General features: G+C 41.8%; 1 protein-coding gene across 2 annotated transcripts; it reads right to left on the reverse strand.

Annotated features, from left to right (window-relative positions):
- Positions 1-39: 39 nt before the first annotated feature.
- On the reverse strand, positions 40-24,259 carry ahctf1 (AT hook containing transcription factor 1). Of its 2 annotated transcripts, none has more exons than XM_074612354.1 (40): positions 23,998-24,259; positions 21,432-21,558; positions 20,752-20,902; positions 20,430-20,532; positions 19,999-20,179; positions 19,501-19,708; positions 18,817-18,933; positions 17,546-17,630; positions 17,273-17,423; positions 16,776-16,908; positions 16,051-16,232; positions 15,749-15,810; positions 15,194-15,322; positions 14,917-15,007; positions 14,613-14,702; positions 14,030-14,170; positions 13,618-13,722; positions 13,123-13,219; positions 12,836-12,959; positions 12,686-12,742; positions 12,269-12,415; positions 11,945-12,135; positions 11,606-11,750; positions 11,338-11,469; positions 10,953-11,100; positions 10,633-10,783; positions 10,465-10,545; positions 9,955-10,099; positions 9,564-9,779; positions 8,710-9,388; positions 8,383-8,562; positions 8,047-8,152; positions 7,461-7,582; positions 7,054-7,361; positions 4,630-6,951; positions 3,358-3,601; positions 3,092-3,238; positions 2,914-3,011; positions 2,086-2,174; positions 40-1,279 (listed from the first exon to the last, which is right to left on the reverse strand). In XM_074612354.1, the coding sequence occupies exons 2-40, from the start codon at positions 21,550-21,552 to the stop codon at positions 1,081-1,083; spliced, it is 8,178 nt and encodes a 2,725-aa protein (XP_074468455.1). In that variant the 5' UTR covers positions 21,553-21,558; positions 23,998-24,259; the 3' UTR covers positions 40-1,080. The 2 variants fall into 2 exon arrangements, with proteins under 2 accessions (XP_074468455.1, XP_074468447.1); XM_074612346.1 differs by having other exon boundaries at positions 3,358-3,631; positions 23,998-24,258.
- Positions 24,260-24,791: the final 532 nt, after the last annotated feature.

The raw sequence follows: 24,791 nt of genomic DNA on the forward strand, positions 1-24,791 counted from the left end.
GGTAAATTGCATTAAGACAATCACTCAACACCAGAAGTATTCAAGCTTTACCATATTTATCAAAGAGCAGTCATCAAAAATAAGACATTCTACATACATTCATCAGAAAATAGCCTATGTGTCAGATGGTGGTTGCCATAAAAGTAATCAAACAAGCCTATTAACATTTCCCAAAAACAATTTTAACAACTGCAAACTGCTGTGCAAGTATTTTTGTTTCTTTCACACTCTACAACATCCCCATGACACACAGAAACAGTTAAAATCTGATGGCATTAGTGTACATAAGTCCGTGCTTCTTTCACAGAAAAACCCCCTAAAATCGACTGAAATTTTAAGACTATGGCATAGGCAGTCTAATTAGATGATCAAATGCATTCAAGACACTTAAAACTTATGAGCGTAACTCTTTAGGATTTATTTATTAACTTTATTTGGAACATAGCAAAAGACTATATACAAATTTATCAGTAGAAATCTTTCATCTCCACTGGGTTGGTTGCTCTTCTTCTTAAATAGAAAAAACAGCAGGCCTCGAAATCTAAAAAGTAAACAACCACAAAAAATAAAAATAAAAATAAAAGAGAATGTAAATAAAAACCTCTTTATCAGAGGCAGGATCAGTTCAGTCTCTCTGGTTGTATTAATGGGAGCTCCTAAAAAGCCCACATTGATTGCTTTCCCTTGTGCCATTCTGTGCCCAGAGAGTTCAGCGGATTACAAGGAGCGTCGCAAAATGTCCAACACGAAATGGCCACAGATACGATATCAAGTGGAATCCAGTTAGTACGAGCGGGATGTGTAAACTCCAAAAATATATGCCTCTCTCACACTGCTATCCACCAGTGTGTTATGTCCCAAAAATATATTTTCATGCCTACATTGCTTTTATTTTATTGTCCTACAGGGAGGTTTATATAACCAACAAAGATAACCGCAGCACTGTGAGGCATTTGAGGAAATAGAACCATCGTGAGTTTTTAGGCATACACTTTTGTTTGACAGCTCCGGACCGACTCGGTTCAACTCTTCTGGTGGCTGTCTGAGGTTCACCGGTTAAAACCACCACCACCAACCTCCTCAAAGTTTCTTCCTCCGCGTGACGGGTTTTGTGAAAACGGTGTCCATTATGCGTTTGCGTCGAAGGTTCATGCTCGAAGTCGGGGCGTCCTCCTCACCGATCCTCTTGAGGGCCCGCGGGATCGGCTCAGCTGGGCTGGGCAGAGGCGAGATCAGGTCCACCTCTGCGATGGGAAAGGGCTTCAAAACGGCTTTGGATCTGAAGGTGAAGAACAAACAGAAACCTGAGCAGGGAGTGATTTTCTTTGGCCCAAACAAACACACTACAATGCAAATTGTGACTCAAATTTAGGGCTGTGCAATTAATCGAATTTCAATTACGGCTTCCAAAGATGAAAGCAAGATAGTTGACAAAACAATTATAGTGCCAAATTCCATTTTGCAATGACACTCATTTTGTCTTGTGTTATAAATCCAGCGCACCCCTTTCCTTTACAGTGGTGCATTGGGGCATATTTCCTCCGTGGCGGTGCGCCGCAACCGGCTGTAGGTCAACTTGGAAAGGCTCGGGGTGAAGATGCCACTTTACAGCACCCCTCGCCCGGACCTCGTCGCTTAGTGCGTGCTGCAATGTCGGCAACTTACCTGGCCCGTCTTGAAACAGACCCCGTCTCGTTTACCATGCTTTGTGGGTGTGATTTTTTTTGACGTGTCATCACCATTCATATCCATACAACCAATGTGTTTATGATTAAATTGTTTACTAGAGCACAAAGTTCTTCACAGATCTAGCCTCTTAATTTAGCTCTCAAAGTGCACCAGATTGATGCATTTAACCTTAAAATGTAGCCTACAAAATGTTCTTTCTAAATGCATGATGTTTCCAAAGTCAATGAGTAATTGTGTTAAATAATCGTAATCTCAATATTGACCAAAATATTCGTGATTATGAATTTTGCCATAATCGAGCAGCCCTACTGAAAATCATTAAACTAAGCAGTTCTTTGTCGTATCCTCAGTCTCAGGGGTCCAGAAGGTATTTTTCAGAGGACAACAGGATCTTACTTGGCTGTTCGTTTGACTGATTTTCTGGACTTAGAAACAGCTGCTGCTTTCTCCACTTCCACGAGATCTTCTTCTAAATCGATTTCATCCTGAAAAAAAACCAAACAAAAAATGTTAAGATTAAAAACGCTTTTCTCTCGTTCATTAACCCTCTAGAGCCTACCATAGCGTACCGTATACGTCTGGGGACAGATTTTGTAGACCACGATATCATTGCAACTGTGCAAGACGAAACTGTGCGAAACTTTACAGGTGAGTAGTTGAGATCAACCCCGCTTTACGCCTCTGGCCAGATTTAGCAAAAACTCACAGCAAAAATTCCCTGGTTGACTGTGGAGTTATTCAACAAAACCTTTTTTTTTTCAATGTCAAACATGGTACACCCACAAAGGTAATGCCTGATGATGACTTTACACTGCAGCAGAAAGAAAGGTTAGGTCCCCCTGAATCATTTGATGTAGAACGCTTGATACTGACTGAAAGAATAAGCTCAGAATTGGCAAAAATATATAACTATGTCCAGGCGTTTCTTTGTCTTTTGCATCTATGTAGGCTTTAGAAGGTTAATAATTGTTACACTGCAACTGATTTGCATATAATTAGCTAATATCACACTAGAGTGGTCTTAGTCAAAATTTGTTTTAATCCAAAATAAGTTTTCCCTTTTGCGGTAGAATCAAAAACAACTCTCTGCTTTGTGCCATCAACAAGATCATGGGATTACATGTTTGAGGAACTGACCTACAGACTAATTAAATTCAGGTTAAAACACAAATCCAGCCTCCTCCACACTAAAAAAGTGTGAACGTCATAAGCAGAAGCACTTACATGAGGAGCAACAGAGGTATCTTTGACAACTCTTCTCCTGCTGCGAGTGACGGGCGCTGCAGACTCTTCACTCGGGCCGGGAGACTCTGCTCTTTTAGCTGACGCACAGACACAACACAGGGTTAAAACCATCATGGATGAATGGATGGACATACAGGTAAATGGATAACCAGCTCACCTCTTGTTCTTCTCCGTGAGGGAGAGTAGATGAACGAATACTCGTCTGGACTAGACTCCTCCTCTTTGGGTTCGGGGTCCAGGCTGTCTTTCACAGACTTCGTACTCCTCTTGCTGGTTCTCACCATCTTTGTGACGACTACTCCTCCTGTAATTCATAACAAAGAGTTTACACTATATTCTATGACAGACAGAAACTGAGATGCAGAAAAAAAAAGTAGTACAAACGCAGCTCTACTTTCTGTCTGTACGCAGCTTCCAACATACCTTCCTGCTTCCCTTCCTCATCCTGAAGCCTCTTGATGAGGGCGTCTGCGACTGGGGTTTCAGAGTCCACCTCCAACGGTGAGTCCAGTAAGGGGAGGTCTTCCTCAGGGTGATCCCAGAGTTTGCTTCTAGTTGGTCGACGGGAGTTGGTGAGACCAGCATTGCTGTTAAGTTCAGGCTCGAGTTGAACTGCACTTTCTTTTATATTTTCTGTTATCGTCACTCCTCTCGTCTTCTTTGCGCTCTGAGGAATTAATACAGGAACCAGTTTCACCTGGGAGTGTAAAGTGTCATCAATGATCAACAGTGCTTGGATCGGATTTATCAACATGTAATACGGAATAATGTAAAATGTACAATAATATGATATGAAAACTAATTAGTGGGGCTGTCAATGGATTAACATATTTAATCGTGATTAAGCACATGAGTGTCCATAGTTAATTGCAATTAATCGCAAATTAATCTTACATTTTTTATCAAGTATTTAATACTCTTAACATGGAAGTGGGCAAATATGCTGCTTTATGCAAATGTATGAAACATTTATTATTGGAACTCAATTAACACAAAACAATGACAAATATTGTCCAGAAACCCTCACAGGTACTGCATTTAGCATCAAAAATATGCTCAAACTGCAGCCCAACAGGCAACAACAGCTGTCAGTGTGTCAGTGTGCTAACTTGACTCTGACTTGCCTCAAACTGCATGTGATTATCATAAAGTGGGCATGTCTGTAAAGGGGAGACTCATTTTCATTCACATATCTAGAGGTCAGAGGTCAAGGGACCCCTTTGAAAATGGCCATGGCAGTTTTTCCCTTGCCAAAATGAGTTAGTTTGCAGCGTTATTTAGCCTCCTTCATGACAAGCTAGTATGACATTGTGGAGTAGGTTTTCTGGTTCCATATGATGCCAGTCTCTTCAATCTAGCTTTTAAAATGAGCCCGTTACAACCTTAAAATTGCAAGTTGTGTTAATGCGTTAACGAAATTGCGCAAAAAAATGATTAACGCATTAACGCTGCCCGCCCTACTAATTATTTTACAGAAAGTTGTTTTTTACAAATGTATTAAAGACAAAAGTCAGTTGACGTTTTAACTTCAAACAAAAAAGGCTTAATATCTGTCAACATCACATGATGGTGAATAAGATGAAGCTTCACATTCTCGGTATGTAACTGACAAAAAACATTCTCATATCTACGACAGCTTTCAGCTTATTCAACATCATGAACTTGCAAAAGAAAAGAAAGAGATGAATTACTTACTTGTGGATAAACGTTTAGGGTAATCCGGTTTGACTGTCGAGTCGCCCTGCCGGGGCTGGGAGGTTTTTTGCTCTCTTCCTCCTCCAGCATCTCCGATGATTCTGTTTTACTTTTCTTGGAGTTGCGTTTGGCGGGGGACGCAAACTGTTCCTGCTCTTCTAACAAGATCTGTAACGGTGTTGCCACCACCTCACTGCTGCTCAATATCCTTCTGCTGGACCTCCTCGGAGTGATTTCCTGAGTGGTCCTGCGTTTGGCCGGTGTGGGACTCTTGGCGCTTGTTCGTCGAGAAACCTTTGCATCTGTGACCTCATCCTCCTGATCTTCACTTTGGGTCCTTTGGCTGGACTTTGTTGAGGAGGCCCTCTGGGCAACCCGCCGCCTGGCTGGAGAAGAGGCCTTTGAGGTTGATGCAACTGTGGTGTCGTTGTCCATGGCGTTCCCCTCTTCAACCTCGTCTTTAGGAGGCTCTGGCTGAGAATTACGAGTACTTCTTCGAGGTGGGCTTGCTTGGACTTTAGTTTCTTTGTTCTGTTTACTTTTTCTAGGTGTACGACTAGGCGAAGCAGGAAGCAGGTACTTTGTTTCTACCTCCTCCATTTCCTCTGCTTCCTCTGCTTCCTCTGCTTCCTCCAGGAGGGGAGAGATAAAGGAAACCGTCCTCCCTCTTGTGGTCATCCGTGTTGGGGTGGAGGGAGCTTTCTTTTTCCTCTGAGAAGTGGGCGTCTCTGGCACAGGTTTCTCTTCTTCAATATCTTTTCTCGCTCTTCCCCTGGTTTTCTTTCCCGTTTCCTGCTCCGTCTTAATTTCTTCCCCGTTATCCTCTTCTGTCTCTGCTACGGCTTCATGGTCCTGTTGCTCCTCCTCCACAGCAGTCTCTGTCTCTGTGCTGGGGGTTATCTCCGTGTCCATATTAACAGGCCCATTCTCTTCAGGCTCTTCCTGCTCCTCAGCAGGTGTTGGTTTGTCCTCCTCCTCCTCTCCCATCTCCTCCTCAGCAGCATCTTTCTCTGCCGTAGAGTCTTTGTCATCCACAACTGCCGGGAGTTCTCCCGTTGGAGTTGGCCCAGAGTCTGAAAGTCCTTCAGGTTCATGATCGTCAGCAAGCACTACTGCTGGGAGCTCTCCAGGTTCATGATCTTCAGGTTCATGATCTCCAGGTTCATGATCGTCAGCCAAAATTACTGCTGGGAGTTCTTCAGATTCATAATCGTCAGCCAACACCACTGCTGGGAGTTCTTCTGGAGTTGGCCCAGAGACTGAAAGACCTTCAGGCTCATGATCGTCAGCCGACATTGCTGCTGGGAGTTCTTCAGATTCATGATCTTCAGGTTCATGATCTTCAGATTCATGATCTTCAGGTTCATGATCTTCAGATTCATGATCTTCAGATTCATGATCTTCAGATTCATGATCTTCAGATTCAAGATCTTCAGATTCAAGATCTTCAGATTCATGAGCTTCAGGTTCATGATCTTCAGCCAACACTACTGCTGGGAGTTCTCCTACTGGAGTTGGCCCAGAGACTGGGAGACCTGCAGGTTCGTGGTCTTCAACCAACATTACTGCTGGGAGTTCTTCAGATTCATGATCTTCAGGTTCATGATTTTCAGATTCATGATCTTCAGGTTCATGATCGTCAGCCAACATTACTGCTGGGAGCTCTCCTACTGGAGTTGGCCCAGAGACTGGGAGACCTGCAGGTTCATGGTCTTCAACCAACATTACTAACTCTGCATCGCTCTGTTCTTTAGCATCTCCTGTCTCATGGTTTGCCCCGGTGTTTTCAGTTTGTAGGTCGGCAGGTTCTGCAAGTTCTGACTCTGCTGACCCATCTACCTCAATTCCATCCAAGGTGTCCATCTCTCTCCTCTGGTCCTCTTCGGAGACTTCTCCAGACAGAGGAGGATCCTGATCATCTGCGCCCAAAAGAATAACCTCAGGTTTGGCCACAACTTCGTCAACAGCCTCCACTGCTGGAGACAGGCTGGGAGGGTCGGAGGACTGTAGATCATTCTCAATAGGCAGCGTGTCTGCCTCTTTATCCGCGTCCTCATCCAGCATCAGAGAGAAGCCGCTGTGAGTTTCAGACCTCGGGTCATCTGACACAACGGCTTGCTGAAGCTCAGGAGGACCAAGCTGAGCACCATCGACCAGGCCGTCCTGCCCCTCCACGAGCTCCAGGGGTACCAGGAGAGTGGTAGAGGGTTTGAGCTCCATGTATGATGATCCTTGCTCTTCATCCTCATCCGCTACAATCCCTTCTTCGTCTGCCCCGAGTCTCACCATCACCACCTCACCCTCCATGTCCTCCTCTACCATCTGTAACAGAGCAAACACACAGGAGAAGTTATTTCTTGATTTCTTTTGATTGATCGGTTAATCATCTAGTCTCACTAATCGTTTCAGCTCTACATTTGTTACCTTCATCTCTACACCGGGTGTAATCAGAGAGAACGCCGCAGCCTCCTGCTCTGACAGACTTGGCAGGAAGTGTGTGTGTCCCTGCTGTACAAAGACTGAACTGGGTTGGAGGGGTGGCAGCCTCCCATTACCCTGTACCTCCTCAATGATCTCCACCTCACTACCAGAGTCCTCTTCCTCTTCTTCCTCCTCCTCCTCCTCCTCTTCCTCTTCCTCCTCAGCTCGATCAGACTCCTCCTCTTCATCCTCATCTTCTTCCTCAGACTCAGGGCTAGAAAGCTCTTCACTGTCGTTCACACTCACAACAGCTAGGAGATTAAAAAAAAAGAGCAGATGTGGGAGAAATGAGTGAAACAACACTGTAACAGCACCGGTGTTAATGTGCATGTGTGTACAAGCTTCCTTACAGTGGGAGTCTGTGCCAGTTGGCTCGGAGGATGTCACAGAGGCAGTAGATTTCTGGCTGGTGAACACTGGCGGAGCTTCAACATCTGCCTGCACCTCCTCTTCAACCTCACCTGGTGACTCACTGGGAGAAAGGAGAATGATATCATTCAAACTGTGACAAACAAAACAATAAACAGCTGAAAGGCCGGCAAAGGAAACACAGGGTTACACAACATTTTCATAGTTTCTAACCAAATTCCCACATTGATATGTACACTCATTGAAAAAGTGACTTAGAGGGTTGTTTTAATATGGATTATGACCTAAATAATATTTTCAGCTAAGTGGAAAAATACTTGCCGAAAGTTCATTTACATTTTTTTTCTGCCTGAAAAAAATCCTTTTTTGCTGAAAAATTCCACCATTAGAGAACAAATTACAAATATTTGGTATTACTTTTCAATTGATTTAAATTCGTATTTAACTATACACATCTGAGATATGGTTTACAATGAAAGTTTTTGATGGCTTTTAATTTTTTTAAATAATTGGTATAATCAGAAAGATATTTCTATCTTCTTTTTGTAAAGAGAAAACGGTACAGACCTGTTGAAAGACGTCTGGGTCTGTGATGCGTTGTGGATTCCTGAGCGGGTGAGCGGAGGAGACAGATCGCCGCCAAACAGATGTCTCTGAACAAACTCTGTCAGATCTGTCAGACAACACAGAATCATAACATCTTAGTATGAAGTCATTATAACCTTGTTTAAAATGTGTTGGGTAATAATGTAATATAATATTTCAATCTATACTGATAAGAGTTTCAGTTATACCATTTCCCCATAGTGTTGTGTGTATATGAATCACTACAGTCTTGTCCAATATGCTGTGGTAATATCTTGTAACTTTTTTATAGTATAAATGCGTAAGTTAAGGACGGACCTGTTGATTGCTCCAGTTCCTCTTCTGCTTGGTTTGTGGGTTCAGTGGCTACAGGTGGTTTCAGATACTCAGTGAACTCTGTGGATTCGGTGGCCTCCGTCTGGACGTCCTGTCCCACTGATAGATCCGGAGATTCGACCTCAGCGCCAGAGTCCGTGCTCTCAGTAACCTGGTTACAAACTAGTAGTATACAAAATGTGTCAAGCGGTGTTTAAGAGAAGTGTGGTAAAAAAAAATTATATTTTCAACACCTTCTATTTCTGCTGTGCCGTACTGGTGTAAAAAGTCGTAAAGAAACGAATAGAGCAAATTCTGTAAATGAATTACCTTGATTGTGGCTAGACATCTCCTCTTGGGGAAGAGTTGCAGCATCTTTATATTCGATACTTGACTCAACTTCTTGTTCATCCTCCTCTTTAACTTCTTCCTCGTTTTTAGTCTCCTCTTCAAGACCAATCTCAATCACGTCCTCAAATGTTTCGTCTTCTTTCACCTCCTCTTCTTCTCCCCTCTCTGTATCCTCTGATGTCAGGAGAGGGGTTTGCTCAGTGGTTAGTGAGGGCTCTTCCTCTGGTTCTTGAGTTTCAGTTAGGCCTTTGATGTTCACCGTCACTACCTCCTCTTCTTTCTCTGGAGCAGTATGCACCTCCTCCCCTTCTTGGTCCTCTGAGAGAGCAGGAGCAGGTGCATCAAAATACTCTAGAGTGGTGTCTGTTGAACGGACAGATGCCTGGCTGGTGTCGAAGCTCAAGCTCAGGCGTGCTTGCATTGCATCTGATGGTCTGGTTTCTGCGGCGACATCATGGATGGAGAGTGACTCGCTGTCAAAGCACCTCAGCTGTGAGGAGGGAATACCACCTTCTGGAGGCAAGAACTTCACACTAGGCTGTTCCGCTTCTTCGTCTCCATCCTCTTCCTCCTCAGCAGGCTGTGAGGGCCAGGTCTTATGTGTAGCCTTGGATAGCATGCCTCTGGTCAGCAAGCTAATCTCACTGTCTGCTGCCATCTAGAGAGGAAAACGGTTCCAAAGAAGATTGTAAGACACATTTTAATGTGCTGATGAAGACCACAAAGCACAAATTAGTAAGAGAGAGTTTTTTTGTTTGTTTGTTTGTGTGTGTGTGTGTTTGAGGTGGCTTCTCAGAGTCAACACACCACTCCTATCTTGTGCTTGGTCTTACCCCATTGGTCCATCGGATGCCCTTCTCCGGTTCAGGAGATTCTGCCTCTTCGATGAAGGTGATCCGGCTCTCTTTGTTACGGAGTGGGGGGGTGATGGAGCGTCCTGGAGAAGCAGACGGGGTGGCGACCGGTGTGGGCCTCAGGCTGCTGCGCAGGATGGACTGAGGAGTGAATGCTGAGAACACAGGGCCAGAAGCAGCCAAGGCCCGAGCTCGCTGAGAGAACAAAAACAGGAGTAAAAGTGTAAGTAACAAAATACCAAAATGCTCCAGGAATACAAAGTCAATTGTTAAGAAAATACACTAAACATAAACAACATTTAGTATAAATATACATAAAGATTTGAATTCTTTAGATATCCTGACAGGGTAAAGGATTAATCCTGCTCACCTTGACAACCTGCGGTGTTTGCAGCAGACTGAGTTCAGGGGCCTTGCTGATGCTTTTTGGAGAAACCCAGGAGCTGGGAGGTCTGGGAGGGCTGAGAAGAGGACGAGGGGTCTGACAGGACGGACGAACCACCAAGTCCATCAGCCTGGTTCAGATTGAAGATGAGGAAGGAATGCAAAGTATCTTTAATAGGCTGTCTTAACAAAGCTCTGTTGTGCATACACGTAGCTGTTTTGGAATATACAGTAAATATTAACATTCAAGTATTTGTTGAGAGTGTAGTAGTAGAGTTGAGTGTACAGTATACAATCAATAACTGAACACAATATTAAGATGTAGGTGCCATTGTTGTAACTATTTGAATTAAAAAAAAAAGGAAAAAAAAGTTAAAATGTTATAAGGTTTACATGCATAGTTTTCCAAGTCAAATATTGTATAATACACGGCTTTAACCTCTCGGTTAGCAGGCAGCACAGACTCCTCATTAATATGAAGCTCTTATGAAAGTACCTTGACTTTCGTTTGGCGGTCATGGTGATAGGAGTTCCCAGGAAGGGTTCAGAAAGGGCCAAGGAGGAGGAGGGCTTGGGGCTGGCAGAAACAAAATTGAAAAAAGGTTAGAAAATAATAATTTAAAAAAATGACTCCTGAGATGCAACTTTGGTATTTTATGTTCACCTCTTGGCTGGGGAGGACTGTGGTGTAGCTCCTTTGCCTAACCACACCTCCTCAATCTTGGTCAGGACATTGTTGATGAAGCCAGCCCTCGACATCACCTTCTCCCTGACGGAGCGCTTGGTGATGGTTGACAGTGGCTGTGGCCGAGAAACTGGAGCACAGCGTGTAAATGTGTTATTTATATTTGATAAATAGTGTTTAAGCTGTTGTTTAGATTACATTAAAACTAAAATAACAGACACTGACACTGCGGTTGCAAGAAACAAACATGTTACTATTAACTATAAAGAGACATGATTTCAAGTTGAGCATCTCTTTACCTTCTCTGTGGATGGCGTAGGGATGCTGGTAGGGCTTTGCTCTCTCCATTGCCAGTTTCCTCTGGACTGTGGGCAAAACCTTGCCATACTGATCCAATATAGAGTTCCTGGTGTTGGACCGTTCTTTAAGCTTTGGGTCTCGTTCATTCTAGGAACAAAGAAGCAAGAGAATGAGGTTATAAATCTTATGGGATTCAAGTATCTTCTTTCTATATAATAGCACAGTAATGGAATTTCCATATTTGGATATAGTATGTCTAAATTGATAACAATTCATTAATACAGTTGATTCTGAATATTAAATAAATATATTTTGAAAGTCACATACCTATATCAAGATAATGCTGTGATAGCGTAATACTATGTATGTGAGTGTCAAACATACCACCAGGTTCATCTTGAGGCTGTGGTTGAGCTGCAGGGCAGGAATGTAGTTGGCCTGCTGAAGGTAATGAACCATCAGCAGTTCTCGGTTCTGGAGACCCCCTGTACTCTGGAGAAACTTCTCCAAACATTCCTGAAACACAAACCCAACAACCACGAGTTTTAAGCATCGACTTTATCATCCAAAAACACAAGCAAAGATGAATCTACAAGCGGAACGATGCAGGGTTATTAGGGTTTTCTGATAACTTCACTATTCTCTCTCCTACCTGCTCAGTGAGGCTCAGGGGCAGTTTGAGCAGCTCCTTCATGAGGCCCAGCTCCTGGCAGCTCTCATACAGGAAGCCCATCAGCTCTCCCATGTTGAGGCGATTAGAGTGCTGCCGAAGTAATGACCACGCCTCTATAAGACACCTGGAAGAAGGACACACCAGCTGGTTAATGAGAAGACATAAGACATGTGAAAGTAAACTAATTAAGGACTGGTATTTGCCTTGCCCACATTTCATCGTTACAATACTCCAACATTGTTGTCAAGTTTTACTGTGCGTACATTTATATTTAATGTTTCTGCTGGTGTTCTTGGAGTTCTTTCCTTTTGCTCTTACCTGTTGTGTAGCAGTACAGACAGGCAGAGTTTGGCCTGGGAGGTGGAGGAAATTGGAGGCTTCGTAACGTGGAAGTATCGAAGAGCCACAGGGTGTTGGCCCTGGCACATCAGTGCTTGCAGGACACGCTCGTGCTGCCACTCAAACTGACACTGAGAAGCAGCTGGATGCAGGAGCAACTCAAATGAACTCTGAGGAGAAAGAAGAACATTTTTAATAAGCCAATACTGATGAACCTTTACATACAACAATGATCTTTTGCCTTGCACAACATCTCTGTGTCCAAATTTACATCTTAAAACGTCAGTCAAATGTGTAGTGTACCTGGTGGTCATGGTGGTCCAGCAGCCAGAGGCCTTGCACTAGTTTCACCAGTCCAATGGGGATGGCAAATGCTGGGGGGAAAGACTCCACTGATGCTCCCTCCTTATTAGGGAAGGAGTACATTACATCCAGCAACAGGTAAATCACCTGGGACAACAGGTCAAGGCTCATAAAGGCAGTGGACTGAATTTAGTACATCATTGGGAGAGTTTAAGATTTACAACTACGACCGAGGTTACTAGATTGTAAAATAAGTCACCCAATATTGGACACCATGTAAAGATGAAGAAAGAAGTTAGAGGTTTAGGTAAGTTAAAACAGATATAAATAAACAGCTGAAGAAATTACCCCTGAATTCACAGAAACTACAGGAGCTGACTATGGCTGACATGACTTTATGACATTATTAAAGGATACAATTGCATGTTTGGCAGCTTCATCAATGTTGTCCAGTAGATAAATGTCCAACAGGGCCTGTGGATCAAAAATATACATTGTAAAAGCCACAGATGCAAACTCAATCTGACATAAATTAGATAGTACAAAATAAATAATTTGAATGCTTACATGCAATGTAGGTGGTGGGTATTGCCCTGTCCCATTCTCATCCCTCTTCCACAGGTTGATTAAGCGTTCACCACACTGGCCAACCAAACCGTCAATCATCAGGCAGTCTGCACACCACTTGCCCCTGAGAAGACCACGGGAGAGTGTTGGCATTAGATCAACTCAGACTATCATCATCATCATCATCATCATCATCATCATCATCAGAAAGTAACAGATATTATTTAAGAAGATGCTGGTTAGCTGCAGTCCTTGATCTGGAATACATGTAAGATGAAATTACTCACTTAGCCAGCCTGGTGAGCTCCTCTCTGCGTATGGTATAATAGTTGCTGATGACTGAGTGAGTGTAGAAAGGCCTGGAGATCTGGAGAGCGTCGTCGTCTGGTGGGGAGGGCAGTTACAATCCATAGAGAGAAAGAGAAAAAAATAAAACTGAATACAGTGATATTCACAAGTTTGGCAACCCCTGAACAAATAGTATGTTCTGATGCTTTTCTGCTCAAATGTTAAAAGAAAAAGAACTTGAAAAAGAAACATTTTCTGCTAATTTTAATGAATATTTGTTTACAGCAGGCAGACTTTTAACAGGCTACACCTCTTGTAGCCAACTAAAACAATTTTAAGAATTTCCCCCCGACTCCACGTTGCACAATGCTTCTAGTTCAAGAGTGTCTTTAAGTCACTAAAGATATTCAACCTGCTTCCAACTTGTTTACTCGCTGACTGAGAAATTGTGTTGTGTGAAATAGCTGGTCATGTTAACGCCAGCAACACCTTACCTGATCCTTCAGGCAGTAGGCCGGTACGACAGAACCAGAGCACCACCTGAGCGTACTTGGAAATCAGACTGGACACCATGTTCTTGTTCATCAGACCCACCAGGCCTACACAACAAGAAATATAAACAAAACCGATCAATAACTACAAATGACACAAAACAACAACACGACAGCTTCTCGGTTCTTAGATATGGCTGATCAAAGAACAATGCATTATAGCTCAAAGTGTATCAAACCATAAAGAAATCATAATTTTATTGAAATCAACACTCTTGTCAACACTGGTGAGAGTGTTTCATTACATTTTAGCACAAATGTGTGAATGTGTGCTGGCTGGCTGAACCTGTTTTTACTGACATCACAGGGAAACATAACACCTGTACATGTGATTGCGTCTGTGTGGATGTTGCACCTTTTTGCGTGAGCTCATGAGCTTCACTGAGCAGACAGTGGAAGATGGTACTGAGGTTACTGAGCAGTCTCTGGCTGTGCTGTAGCAGCTGCATGGTCTGAGGGTCTGTGAAGTTTGATGAGCTGTCAAACAGCGGTGCACCTAGGGAACAAAACACACACAGGAGGAACAGATTTACAACATACATATATAATCAAGATTGCAAACAGCATGGAAATTGGAGGAAACAGGAGGGATTTATATCGCTTAAATAATGAATCATCTACTATATCGACAAATGGACGAGGCGAGCATTTGCTTTCCTTGGTAAGGTTAAATAATACTGTACTGTAAAAGTTTGAGTTTTCATGAACCTGAAGGGTTAATTTTAACGTACAAACAGGCTATGCAAACATATCTGATCTAATCTATTCAAATGTATCACTTGATAGCCTGAGTTCTTAACAACGGGAAACATTTGGGAAGACTTAATAAGATCACCTCACAAATTTAAATTTGATCAATGTTAAAAATAAGCACCAACAACATTCTAAATAATTAAAAATGTCTTTGATTTAAATGATAAAATCATTTTAAAACATACAGATGCCATCCAGTTCCTCCTTGGTCTGGACCACTTTGTTCCAGGCCCAATCCAGGATGTAGCGCAGGTTCAGTGCAGAGCCTGGTTGTTCTGTTTAAGAGGGACAGAATTACACGCATTAGAGTTGACTGTATTTATGTAGAGATTTCGTAAAGATTTATAACTATGAGTATCTGTGTGTGAAATGAAGCCAAAGAGAGAAGCACTAAACAACCCTCTTCACCACATACTTTCCGGCGTGGTTGCAATGGGTTTCGGTGAGTTTGAGAGACAATTTGACAGTTATATAATCACGACTCCTCACCTTCTGCAGTCCACTGCTTGATACAGCCAGTGATCAGTCCCAAGGAGCTGGTCTCCACTGCTGTGGACAAGATGGCATCCAGCTGCTCCTCCTAAAGGCCAACATCAAGATACATTTGCAAATTACTATCAAAACTTCTGAATACATATTTTATTTAATTATGTATATTGTTTTTTAATGTAAACAAAAGGAGGAAGTACAAAAGCATCAAGAACGGTGGCTTTGTGTGGACAAGTGGTTCTGGAGACCAAGATGTCAGCTCAGTATGTGTGTGTACCTGAGAGAGGCTGGAGGCTTGGGTGTCAGCCAGGCGAGATGAGAGCAGGCCGGACATGAGGCAGCGAGAGTAGCTAGTGGAGATGATTTCACTGGAACAAGGAGCAGCTTTCTTCAAAAAGCTCAGGGTCTGGTGTGAATAACAAAGGCGAGGTGTAAGAGAGCCTACTTTCCATTCAAATCGTCTTCACATATTTAAATCCTACGTGAACGTATGTAGCTATTAACATCAAATCATCTTATGCTAATTGATACACAAAGCTAGTGATGCGCAGGTCTGTTTTTTTTTTTTATTACAGGCACCCACCCGACCCATTATAAGAGCCAATCGGCATCGCCCGACGATATTTTCTAGTAAGCTCACCCAAACCCACAGGTCGACCCGTGCATCACAAACAAAAACACACAAGGAAAAGGCTGTGTAAACTAAAAAACACAGTTTGAAGTTAAATGTATATACAGTCACACATTCACCTCTTATAATTTGGATCTAATGCCATCAAATTAATGGTGAAGTGAAAGTTTGTATGATAGAAAAATAAACACAGAAACTTGCCTCTTTCTGATATCCAGAGCACGTTAAGTGCACAATTCCAGAGTTGAGCAGGCAGGTAGCATCTGTAACATGAAAGGGGAAAAAACAGCAGTCTTATCATCCTTATTAGTAAAATTATATTTCAACTACAAACCTGCGCATGTCTGCACAAGAAAAATTCTTAACAATACAAACAGGCAACAGAAATACACAAGGATAGAACCTGGAAAAAATGACAGAACTGGAAGATAATTCATTATTACACTTTTATCATCTCTCCATATCATCTCATATCATATTGTACATATAGTGTCTACACCTACCAAAGTTATATGTGGTGGGATTAAAGTACTGCTCTGGTGGGGGGCAGGTGAAGGGCAGGCCCCTGCTCAGGCTTCGTTCGTGCACCACCACATCCAGGAGGACGTGTTGAGACACCATCTGCACCACTGGGTCCAGAGACCAAACTGCCAGGTAGGGACAATTTTGCAGAGACTCTCCCGTTCTGACAACACACAAACAAAAGTGAAATTCAGTGTCGCAGTAAATCAATCAATCATTACAATAACCCCCAGAAAACAGGTGACAATAAACCCTTTATTACATGCATCACTGCCATTTTATAAAAGCACCAATACATATCAGACAAACAACATCCTTAACCTTGTGGTTCATATTATTATTTTGTTCTTAGATGTGTCAAGTTCAATCTAAATATACACCTTTCACTTTTTGAAATGGTTTCATCAGTAGTCGAAATGTCTACTTTCTTTGATCCCTTTTCATTTCAAGGTAAATTGTCTGTTGATATGTCAATGTGAGGGAAGAGTTCATTTCATGTTTTAATTGGTTTATATGAGGTTATTACACCAAACCAATTTTAAAACACAAACTTTTACCAAATCTTCAAAGACCTTTAAACTGTTTGTAGCTTTTGAAAATATGCTGTAAAAATGATTTGCTGAAAGTTGGTGATTTCTTTAAAATGTATCGTAATTAAGAACTCAACAATCTTCTGAAGTGGTTACAAAATCAGTCTCCACGGTACCTCAAAGAGTCTGGCATCTGTGCGTGGTACCAACGGTTGATGTCAAAAACCCCGATGAAGGTAGACGGGGTTCCCTGACCATAGGCCTTGACTTGCCAGCTGAAGATAGACACACTGGTGTCTGGAGATGCAACTGAAAATGAGGAGGTGAAGGAGGGAATGAGAGAGAGGAAGGGAGAAAGGTGAGGGTGATTGTGGATGTCAAATCTAGAAAATACAGGCAGGTAAGACAACTGAGAGGAAGTAGATACCATATGCAAAAAAAGAGAGACAAAGAGTAGGTTCTCCATCATGCAGCAGATAGTAGCAGTAGAAACCGTTTTATGAGAACACATGATGGTATAACCCTTTAAAGATTACATTTCTATACTATGACAACACTGGCAATGTCAAAGCACAAAGCATTCAAATCTGATAGGAAATGCTTATAACCAGTCCTTAATCGCTCCCTACACACTCATAGCTTCCACAGGTAGTTTCAGGGGAAGCAGGCTAACCTTCGTTCATGCTGTCATCCCGGTCGGGATGGGGTCTGAACTTCTCGATGGTCTGGCAGCTCAGCAGGCGGGTGTTGGTGGCCTGAGCCCTGAGAGGGAAAGCTGTGCCACTTAACTCCTGACTGTAACGTTCCTCACAGTACTCCAGACCCTGACAGAGTTAAAGAGGGGGGAGAGTAAACCAAGGAAAGTAAATATACAGTAGATACAGGACCAGCAGAATGAAGGTTTCACTAATTTAAGAGAATAGAGAAAAAACATTGCACTACAGACCTCATAGAGGATCTTCCCAGAAGCTAGACACTTCCTTTCACTGAAGGCCATCTGAAGTAGGCGGAGGCTGACCATATCTCCCTCACTGAGTGGGAGTGAGAGGAGGTAGAGGAAAAATAAGAACATGGCAAAAACACACACTTTGCCTGGGTGGAGTACTTTTTGTAAATACAAATAATGTCAATTTGCAGAATCTTATGCTTATAGAGAGACAAAATGTAAGCCGAACTTCTGGGTCCTGTTCCAGAAGTAAGAAAATCTCATTCAAAAACACTTTTGACATTTGTAATAACACTGAAAACTAAAATTACAGCCATGGAACAGAGCCTTTCTCAATAGTATGCTGTTTGGCTCGATACATAGGTTTACATATGGATAGTAGTTTCATGAAAAGCATTCTTTATCAGTTTCCATAAGCCCGCGTTTGCGGGCTAAACGTCGCGGCTTGACAGAAGAGGCGGGTGCACAAGTGAGTTGAGGGATCACGGTTAGCTCAGACGTGTGTAATAACAGCAGGACAGAGCAGACTGAATGCTGTACAAGTCTTTAGACAGCTGAGATTAAAAACTATAAAGTTGAAATAAACAACATTAGAAGAGAGCTTTGGTGAGTTTTATGATATAACGATGACATAAGTACCTGCACTGTCGTACTTCTACTTTTTTTCATGGGAGCTGTAGTTTTTTCTGTGCTCACAAAGTAATCATTAACTTCGCTAGACCACGAAGGTTTCAGTTTCTTATAGCAACTACTGTAGTGGATGCTGATTTGTCTTAGATTTAGGGCTGTCCCGAATACCATTTTTTGGGCTTCGAAGCTTTGGTGAGATATATTTGAAGAAATTCTAAGCTTCGCAGCGCAGCAGGCCGACATGTTATCCTGTCTGTCTCCATTTCCTCCATTTCAGTGCCCGGGACAGTGCCGCTGCCGCACCACTGTACACACACATAACTCTACACACAATAAACAGCGATATCCATCTGAGAATAACTAATAATAATTAATGTTGAATATGAATAATTTTGTGGGATTATTCCTTATTTCATGGTCTAAGGTCTAACGGTCTAAGCATCAAAGCTTCGAAGCATTCGGGTCAGCCCTACTTAGATTATAGATTGAAAACGCCAGGAACAGACTTCATTTTTCCTACCGATGAAGGAAATGAATGAGATTGCTTTCCGTTACAGAAGTTAGTGGAACAAAGGCTAACCCGGACGTGACGCCATGACTTCGCCTCTTTATATTCAAAACAAAGAACATGTGAGACTTACAGGTCCTGAGAAGACTGGACAGCCCAGAGGTAGCAACAGTTCCTGGGATCATTTTCTGGCTCCTGGAAGGTGAAGGCATGCACGGGTACCCTGCCCCCCTCTAACTGGGAGTGGTATCTACACATGACAAGAATCAAACAAAAATTCATATACACATGATGACTTGTTTTTGTATTTAAAATTGACCTATCCATATTCTTCAAATTACAATATATCATAGCTGCTTATGAATTCAGAAGAAGCACACACTTGAAAATAAGTATGTAATTAGTAAATGAATCTATTCCATATTGCATGTTGGGATATGGAAAAGGCATAGAGTGTTTCGCAAATAACAGTGCCAGTGTCGCATACAACTCATGGGACTGGTGTCTGGATCTATAACCAGTGGAAATTCCAGTTGATAAAATATAAAAATGCAGCTACCTAACACAAAGAGAGCCATGACCCTGAAGCAAGTAGCCTCTTTCCACTGTATTTTCACCTACAGTGGATAATACAAGCAAAATTAAATATATTATTGCAGTCTTGTCAGCAATAATATTGTTTTGTTACACTTTATAGGACAATACAGTAATAACGTAATGTGGCCTTACTTCAAAGGAAAGGCTATCCAGAACTGACACTCATACATCTTCCCCACTTTCAGTAAATAAGGAAGTCAGAAGAAATACAAAGACTCACTCCTTCTTCAGAGTCTTCATGTTCCACAGCTGTAAGTATCCATCTGAAAATCCCACAGCCAGCTGGTTGGTCCTGGGGATGTACTGCAGAGCTGTGGCTCCAACTCCACTGGGCCCATTCAGCTGGAGACAAAGATGTCTGCCCTGTCGGGTGCTGACTTCTCTCAGCCGGGGGATCTCTGCAGGAGATTTGGTCACTACCTGCAGGTCTGGGAACAGAGAGTAAATATAAAAAGAGATATGGTTTTAGATAGAGAAACAAATGTGTGTGTCAGTGAAAACAGAAAGCAAGAGAAGCACTCCTTTACTACTTAACTAAAAGGGGCCTCTAGGTGTCAATACATAACCATGTTTTTCTTCCATGGCTTGAAACATAGGGTGTGCTGAATAAGGGGAACTGGTCATTTCTCAAGAGCAGTTTGTATGGGACAGAAGGCAAACAAAAAGAACATGCACACACAAATAAACCCAACAGATTTGTCACACAAAAGCTCCTCACCTGAAGCCTCCAGTTCACTTTGGCTGCAGGACAGGTCGTCGAGACAGAGGTCCACAAGCAGGACATGACCAAGATCTGTTATTACGGCGGCGATGCCAAAGAACCAGCGCAGACTCTGGTGAAGGTGCTGGGTCGAAGTGCTTGCTCCGCCATAACTCACTAATGGCTCAATAGCTGTAATCTAGACAACAGAAAGGGTGGATTTAATATATAGTTATAATATATATAGATAATTTATTTGAGAAACATCTTTTGGCACCCTGGACTGCAAAATCATTTTGTATATTCGAATGACTCCATTGATAGAACATTAGAAATGTTGCCTTAAAACAGTGATTTGCCACGCCACGATTTTAGCCATTCAGATTCAAAGCATAGGACCATCTCTACTAGATAAGAATAGAGGAGACCCTGATGCACTGTCAACTCACCCTGCCTGGTATAACCACAGCTTTGACCACCCTTGACAGTCCCAAGTCATAAAGACACAGCACGCTGCCCTCTGTTTCCTCCAAGCCAACCAGTAATCCAGACCTAGTCAAATAAAACAGCAAAGGAGTTAGCATTTGATATTCCCTCAGCACCGTTATTAATATCTAAAAATCACTCTTTGTAACAAAATGTAGAAGCAAATGATTCTGACAGTCGTAGAATATTAATCATAGCAAGTTTGAATAGTAGTTAATAGTTTGTTCACATTGATTACATTCCACATCAAATAATGATAAAGAGATAGTGAAAGAAAGCTCTGACCGTTTGAGCCAGCTGAAGTCCCTGGCAGCGAGGACGCTGGGCGCGTGCTCGCCTCCACCACTGAAGCAGTACGCAGACAGACGTTCTCCTGTCACTGCATGGACAACCTCCAGATGGGGGCCACAGGCCAGCCAGACCAGCCCGCTGCGGCCTTCACACACAGACGAGGAAATGAAAGGTTAGGGGGTTATGATCCGGGATTATCACCAAGCGAAGTTCCATTTTTAAGAAGTAAACAGCTCATGAGTTAATAAGTGACGTGCAGCTAGTCGTACAAGCTGTTCAATCGCTAAATTAAAATTCTTATTTTTGAAGGTTTTGTTACACCTTGCGATTCTGTTGTGACTTCTATGTTTACATTGTTGATTGGCTGGTGTAATCATAGAAGTGGTGTTCACGCTGAACAAAACGTGTAAGTATCATAAACGTTTGTTTGCCACGGGGCTTATATTCTGCAATAATCCAAAACCCAATGAAAAAAATCCCATTGTCTTTTTGTTGAGGGAACCAGAGCGATGCTAACTTCCTGGTTAGCCTACAAAAATACGTCATCTCTGGAGCACTCTATGGAGCAACCCGATTTAATACATCACTAGTGTTTACCTTCCATTTGTCATCGTGACTAAGGATGGAAGGAAGAAAACATACATTAATAAGGATTATTGATCAGTAAGGCTTACCAACAGTGAACTTCCCATGAAGCACAGAGTCTAGAGTGATCTCATCCTCCCCTAGAGCATCTATAGTCACTCCTGGGAACGGCAGCAGGCTGCTGGTGACTTGGGCAGTCAAGTCATGCATTGTTCACTGTACAAACAACAACACAGGACATACAGTATGTTAGAAACAACAGTTAATTTAACCTTCACTATAGTTCCCTAAAAACTTGTTGCTATAGTTATGTGGTCAAAATGTAATTTTATTTTGTCAATATCACCTCTCCCTAGATATGTTCATCAATAAGTCCAATGTCAACCTGTGAAAGACTCTTTCTACTCCATAAATCCACCTCAGGCTTTATCGGCTCGACCGGGTTTTACAGCACAAAAGAGGTCTTTCTTTCATACCACAGTTGCACCCCCAGTTGTCAGGAAACATGCTGTCAGCAGACTTGCTGACAACTGGTGCTGCAACTGGGTTTGCTTTCTAATCACCAACAACACATGATATTCTGCTACACATGTTTGCAGATGTGAGCTCTGACACTGACTTCTGATAAAGTGCTTGAGTAAAGCACTACTCAAATCATTGGTAAAAAATACCTTTTTTTTAACGGGCAATGCCAATATATTTTTCAGTTACATTTATCTTTTTTTTAACATTATATTTATTCATTTTTCCAATTCAACAAAACAGTGTCAACAGTAAATGGAAAATAAATAAATAATAATAATTACACAGTTATATAGCTAATATAAAGTTCATTCCTATATTATAATTATTTATCTTAAGCTCACAAAAGTTTGTATATCTGAAAACATGTTAAATGTCTTCTTTTTTTTTTTTTTAAATAGATCTGTTATATTTGGTGTGTCTTTAATACTGGTATTTGTATTATCATGTTTTACCCTGTGTTGATTTCTATTTACTCTTTTGTTATTACCATTTTTGACCCAAGTCTGTAAATGTTTATGCTGTTGTACAGCTGACTCCCAGAAAAGTTCCTTTTTGTCCCCCCATTTGTCTTCAGATAGTTCTCTTTTAATGCAAATGTTAGTGCTTTTAGTGTGTCTTTGTTTGCAACTTTGTGTTCTTGCTGCTGACCGTCTTGGCCAGATCGCTCTTGGAAAAGAGGTTCTTAATCTCAATGGGAATAACCTGGTTAAATAAAAAATAATAATGCTGTATCATGTTTTACGCTGGGTTGATTTTTATCTACTCTTTTGTTATTGCCATTTTTGACCCAAGTCTGTAAATGTGTATGCTGTCCCTCAGCCTTGTTATTGCACTTAGTGCTCCAACAAGATAACATTATCTCCAGCAGTATGGTATACACACAGTGGTGCTTTCAAGGCCAACTCGACCTGCTGAATAGAAATGTATCTTGTCGGTTTCACAGTGAACAAAAATTGGACACAACACTGCCCTCTGCGACCACAGAGCAAAACACACACAGAGGATTCAAGTGAACTCCCGCGCAACTAAAGCCTGTCACTGCGCAGCCACATGCCAAACATGTAGACATATAAACTAACAGTTACCAAATAAACAATGCAGAATGTGTGCACTTAAACGCGTCTTCACACTAACATACAGACTATTGACAAGAGGGTTATTAAAACAAACCTGGCCTCAGCACATTCATCATCTTAGCACTCACGTGTGACTAACCCATGTGTGAACACCCAGAGCAACTTTGAGATGTAAATTTGAGATTTCCAGACAATATTTTAAACATCATATTATATATTTAAACACATGTTATAACATGCTAATGTTAGCTCAGCTGTTAGCATCTACAGATTAGCTTCATCTGCTGCAGTTTGTTAGCCTCCAGCTAGCTCGACATAATGTAAACAAACCAACACTTTCTTTATACAAAGTAAACGCACAGAGCTGTTAAACACACACCACAGTAACAACATGTTAAAACAATGTGATTGTTATGTAGTGCTGTTATTTAAGACACCTTTAACTTAAGACACAGATCTCATTACATTAGCAGCTAGCCAGTTTAACGTTAGCTTGCAAGGTCATCGCAGTTTACCAGAGATAAAGTGAAGCTAGCTGTACTGTTGGCATGGCAGCGGTTACTACACAGTGTCTGCTGTTATTTAAGCTATTGGATTAAGTGCTGCAACAAATCAACTAACTACAACACCTAACATGTAACTAGTAGTGGATAGTCAGGGCGGCTAGCTGGTGGCTACTTTGGCTAACGTATAAAGCTTATCTTATAGAAAAGAGGTTCTTCCTTTGTGACACACTTTAAGGCTGAACATAGTTACCATTTCACCACCAACATCACACTACAACCTCCTTCAACCAATACTGTCCTCAGCTGCTTGAATCTGGGAGTTTAAGCTCGGTGATGTTACATGTAAGTCTTGTTTTAGCTGTAGAAACGTTACTGTAGTGTAGCATTTACAAACACTAACTATCATGTAGCTACTGGCAACACCAGTCAAAAGCTCTCCCTGTTTTCATCTTTTGGATCTTGTAGCCAGTATAAAGGAGAGTTTAGTGAGCTAGCTCTCGTAGCTCGGCTGTAAAACGTGATGCAATGTGCAGCTAGCTCAACGTTACCTGTCCGGGGATGATGACGGCTTTATCAGAGCCACGAATGTTTGCTTTTCTCTTTTTCTTCCTGTGTCATAATCCGCTCATTGTTCAGAGAGAGAGTACAAACTCATTCGTAGAGAGTGGTCTGTCTGGGGGTAGCTTCAACCTGACCCGACTAACACGAGATGCCTCTCTGACTTTAGGCTCCTGCAACGCTGAGCGCCATTTCCACGGTTGGAAAGTGCTCCATGCTCGTCTTCTTCTCTGGTTGGGTGTTTCTGGGAGGATGAGGACAGAGATGGGAGAACTGCTGCCCTCTGCAGTTTAGGCGTAATTACTGCTTAAACATATATATATTTGGGGTAAAAACCTGTCTCAATCAGAATCAGAATCAGAAAGGTGTTTATTGCCAGGTGTAAGAGGTATACACGAGGAATTTTCTTTGGCTTTGTTGGTGCAAGACAAATAGTATAATAACAAAGAAATAGATAAAACGTTAGAATAAAATAAGAATAAAAATGTACAATTTACAAAATAAGCTATAAAAACAAACATGATATAAACAGATAGTGCAAATATTGCCGGTGTGCAAACAAAACAATCAATGCCACTTTCCAATCATCCCTAGACATATTCAATTTAAAGATCTGAGGGTGGATCTGCTCATACCTTCCTCTGTTATCTTAATCCTATTCGCAATTAAAGGTCCCATATCATGCTCATTTTCAGGTTCATACTTGTATTTTGTGTTTCTTTTTTATTTTCATTTTCTTTTTCCTTTATTTGGTTTTACTCTGACATTTACATAAACATACTTA

This window comes from Sebastes fasciatus, chromosome 2, assembly GCF_043250625.1.
Source record: "Sebastes fasciatus isolate fSebFas1 chromosome 2, fSebFas1.pri, whole genome shotgun sequence".
Lineage (NCBI taxonomy): Eukaryota > Metazoa > Chordata > Actinopteri > Perciformes > Sebastidae > Sebastes > Sebastes fasciatus.

Coding starts and splice junctions, on each gene's coding strand:
- ahctf1 (XM_074612346.1), bottom strand. CDS start 21,552: ATGCATGACTTGACTGCCCAAGTCACCAGCAGCCTGCTGCCGTTCCCA. Junction 3,012..3,091: donor CTCACGGAGAAGAACAAGAG/GTGAGCTGGTTA, acceptor TCTGTGCGTCAG/CTAAAAGAGCAGAGTCTCCC. Junction 2,175..2,913: donor ATACCTCTGTTGCTCCTCAT/GTAAGTGCTTCT, acceptor GTTTTTTTTCAG/GATGAAATCGATTTAGAAGA.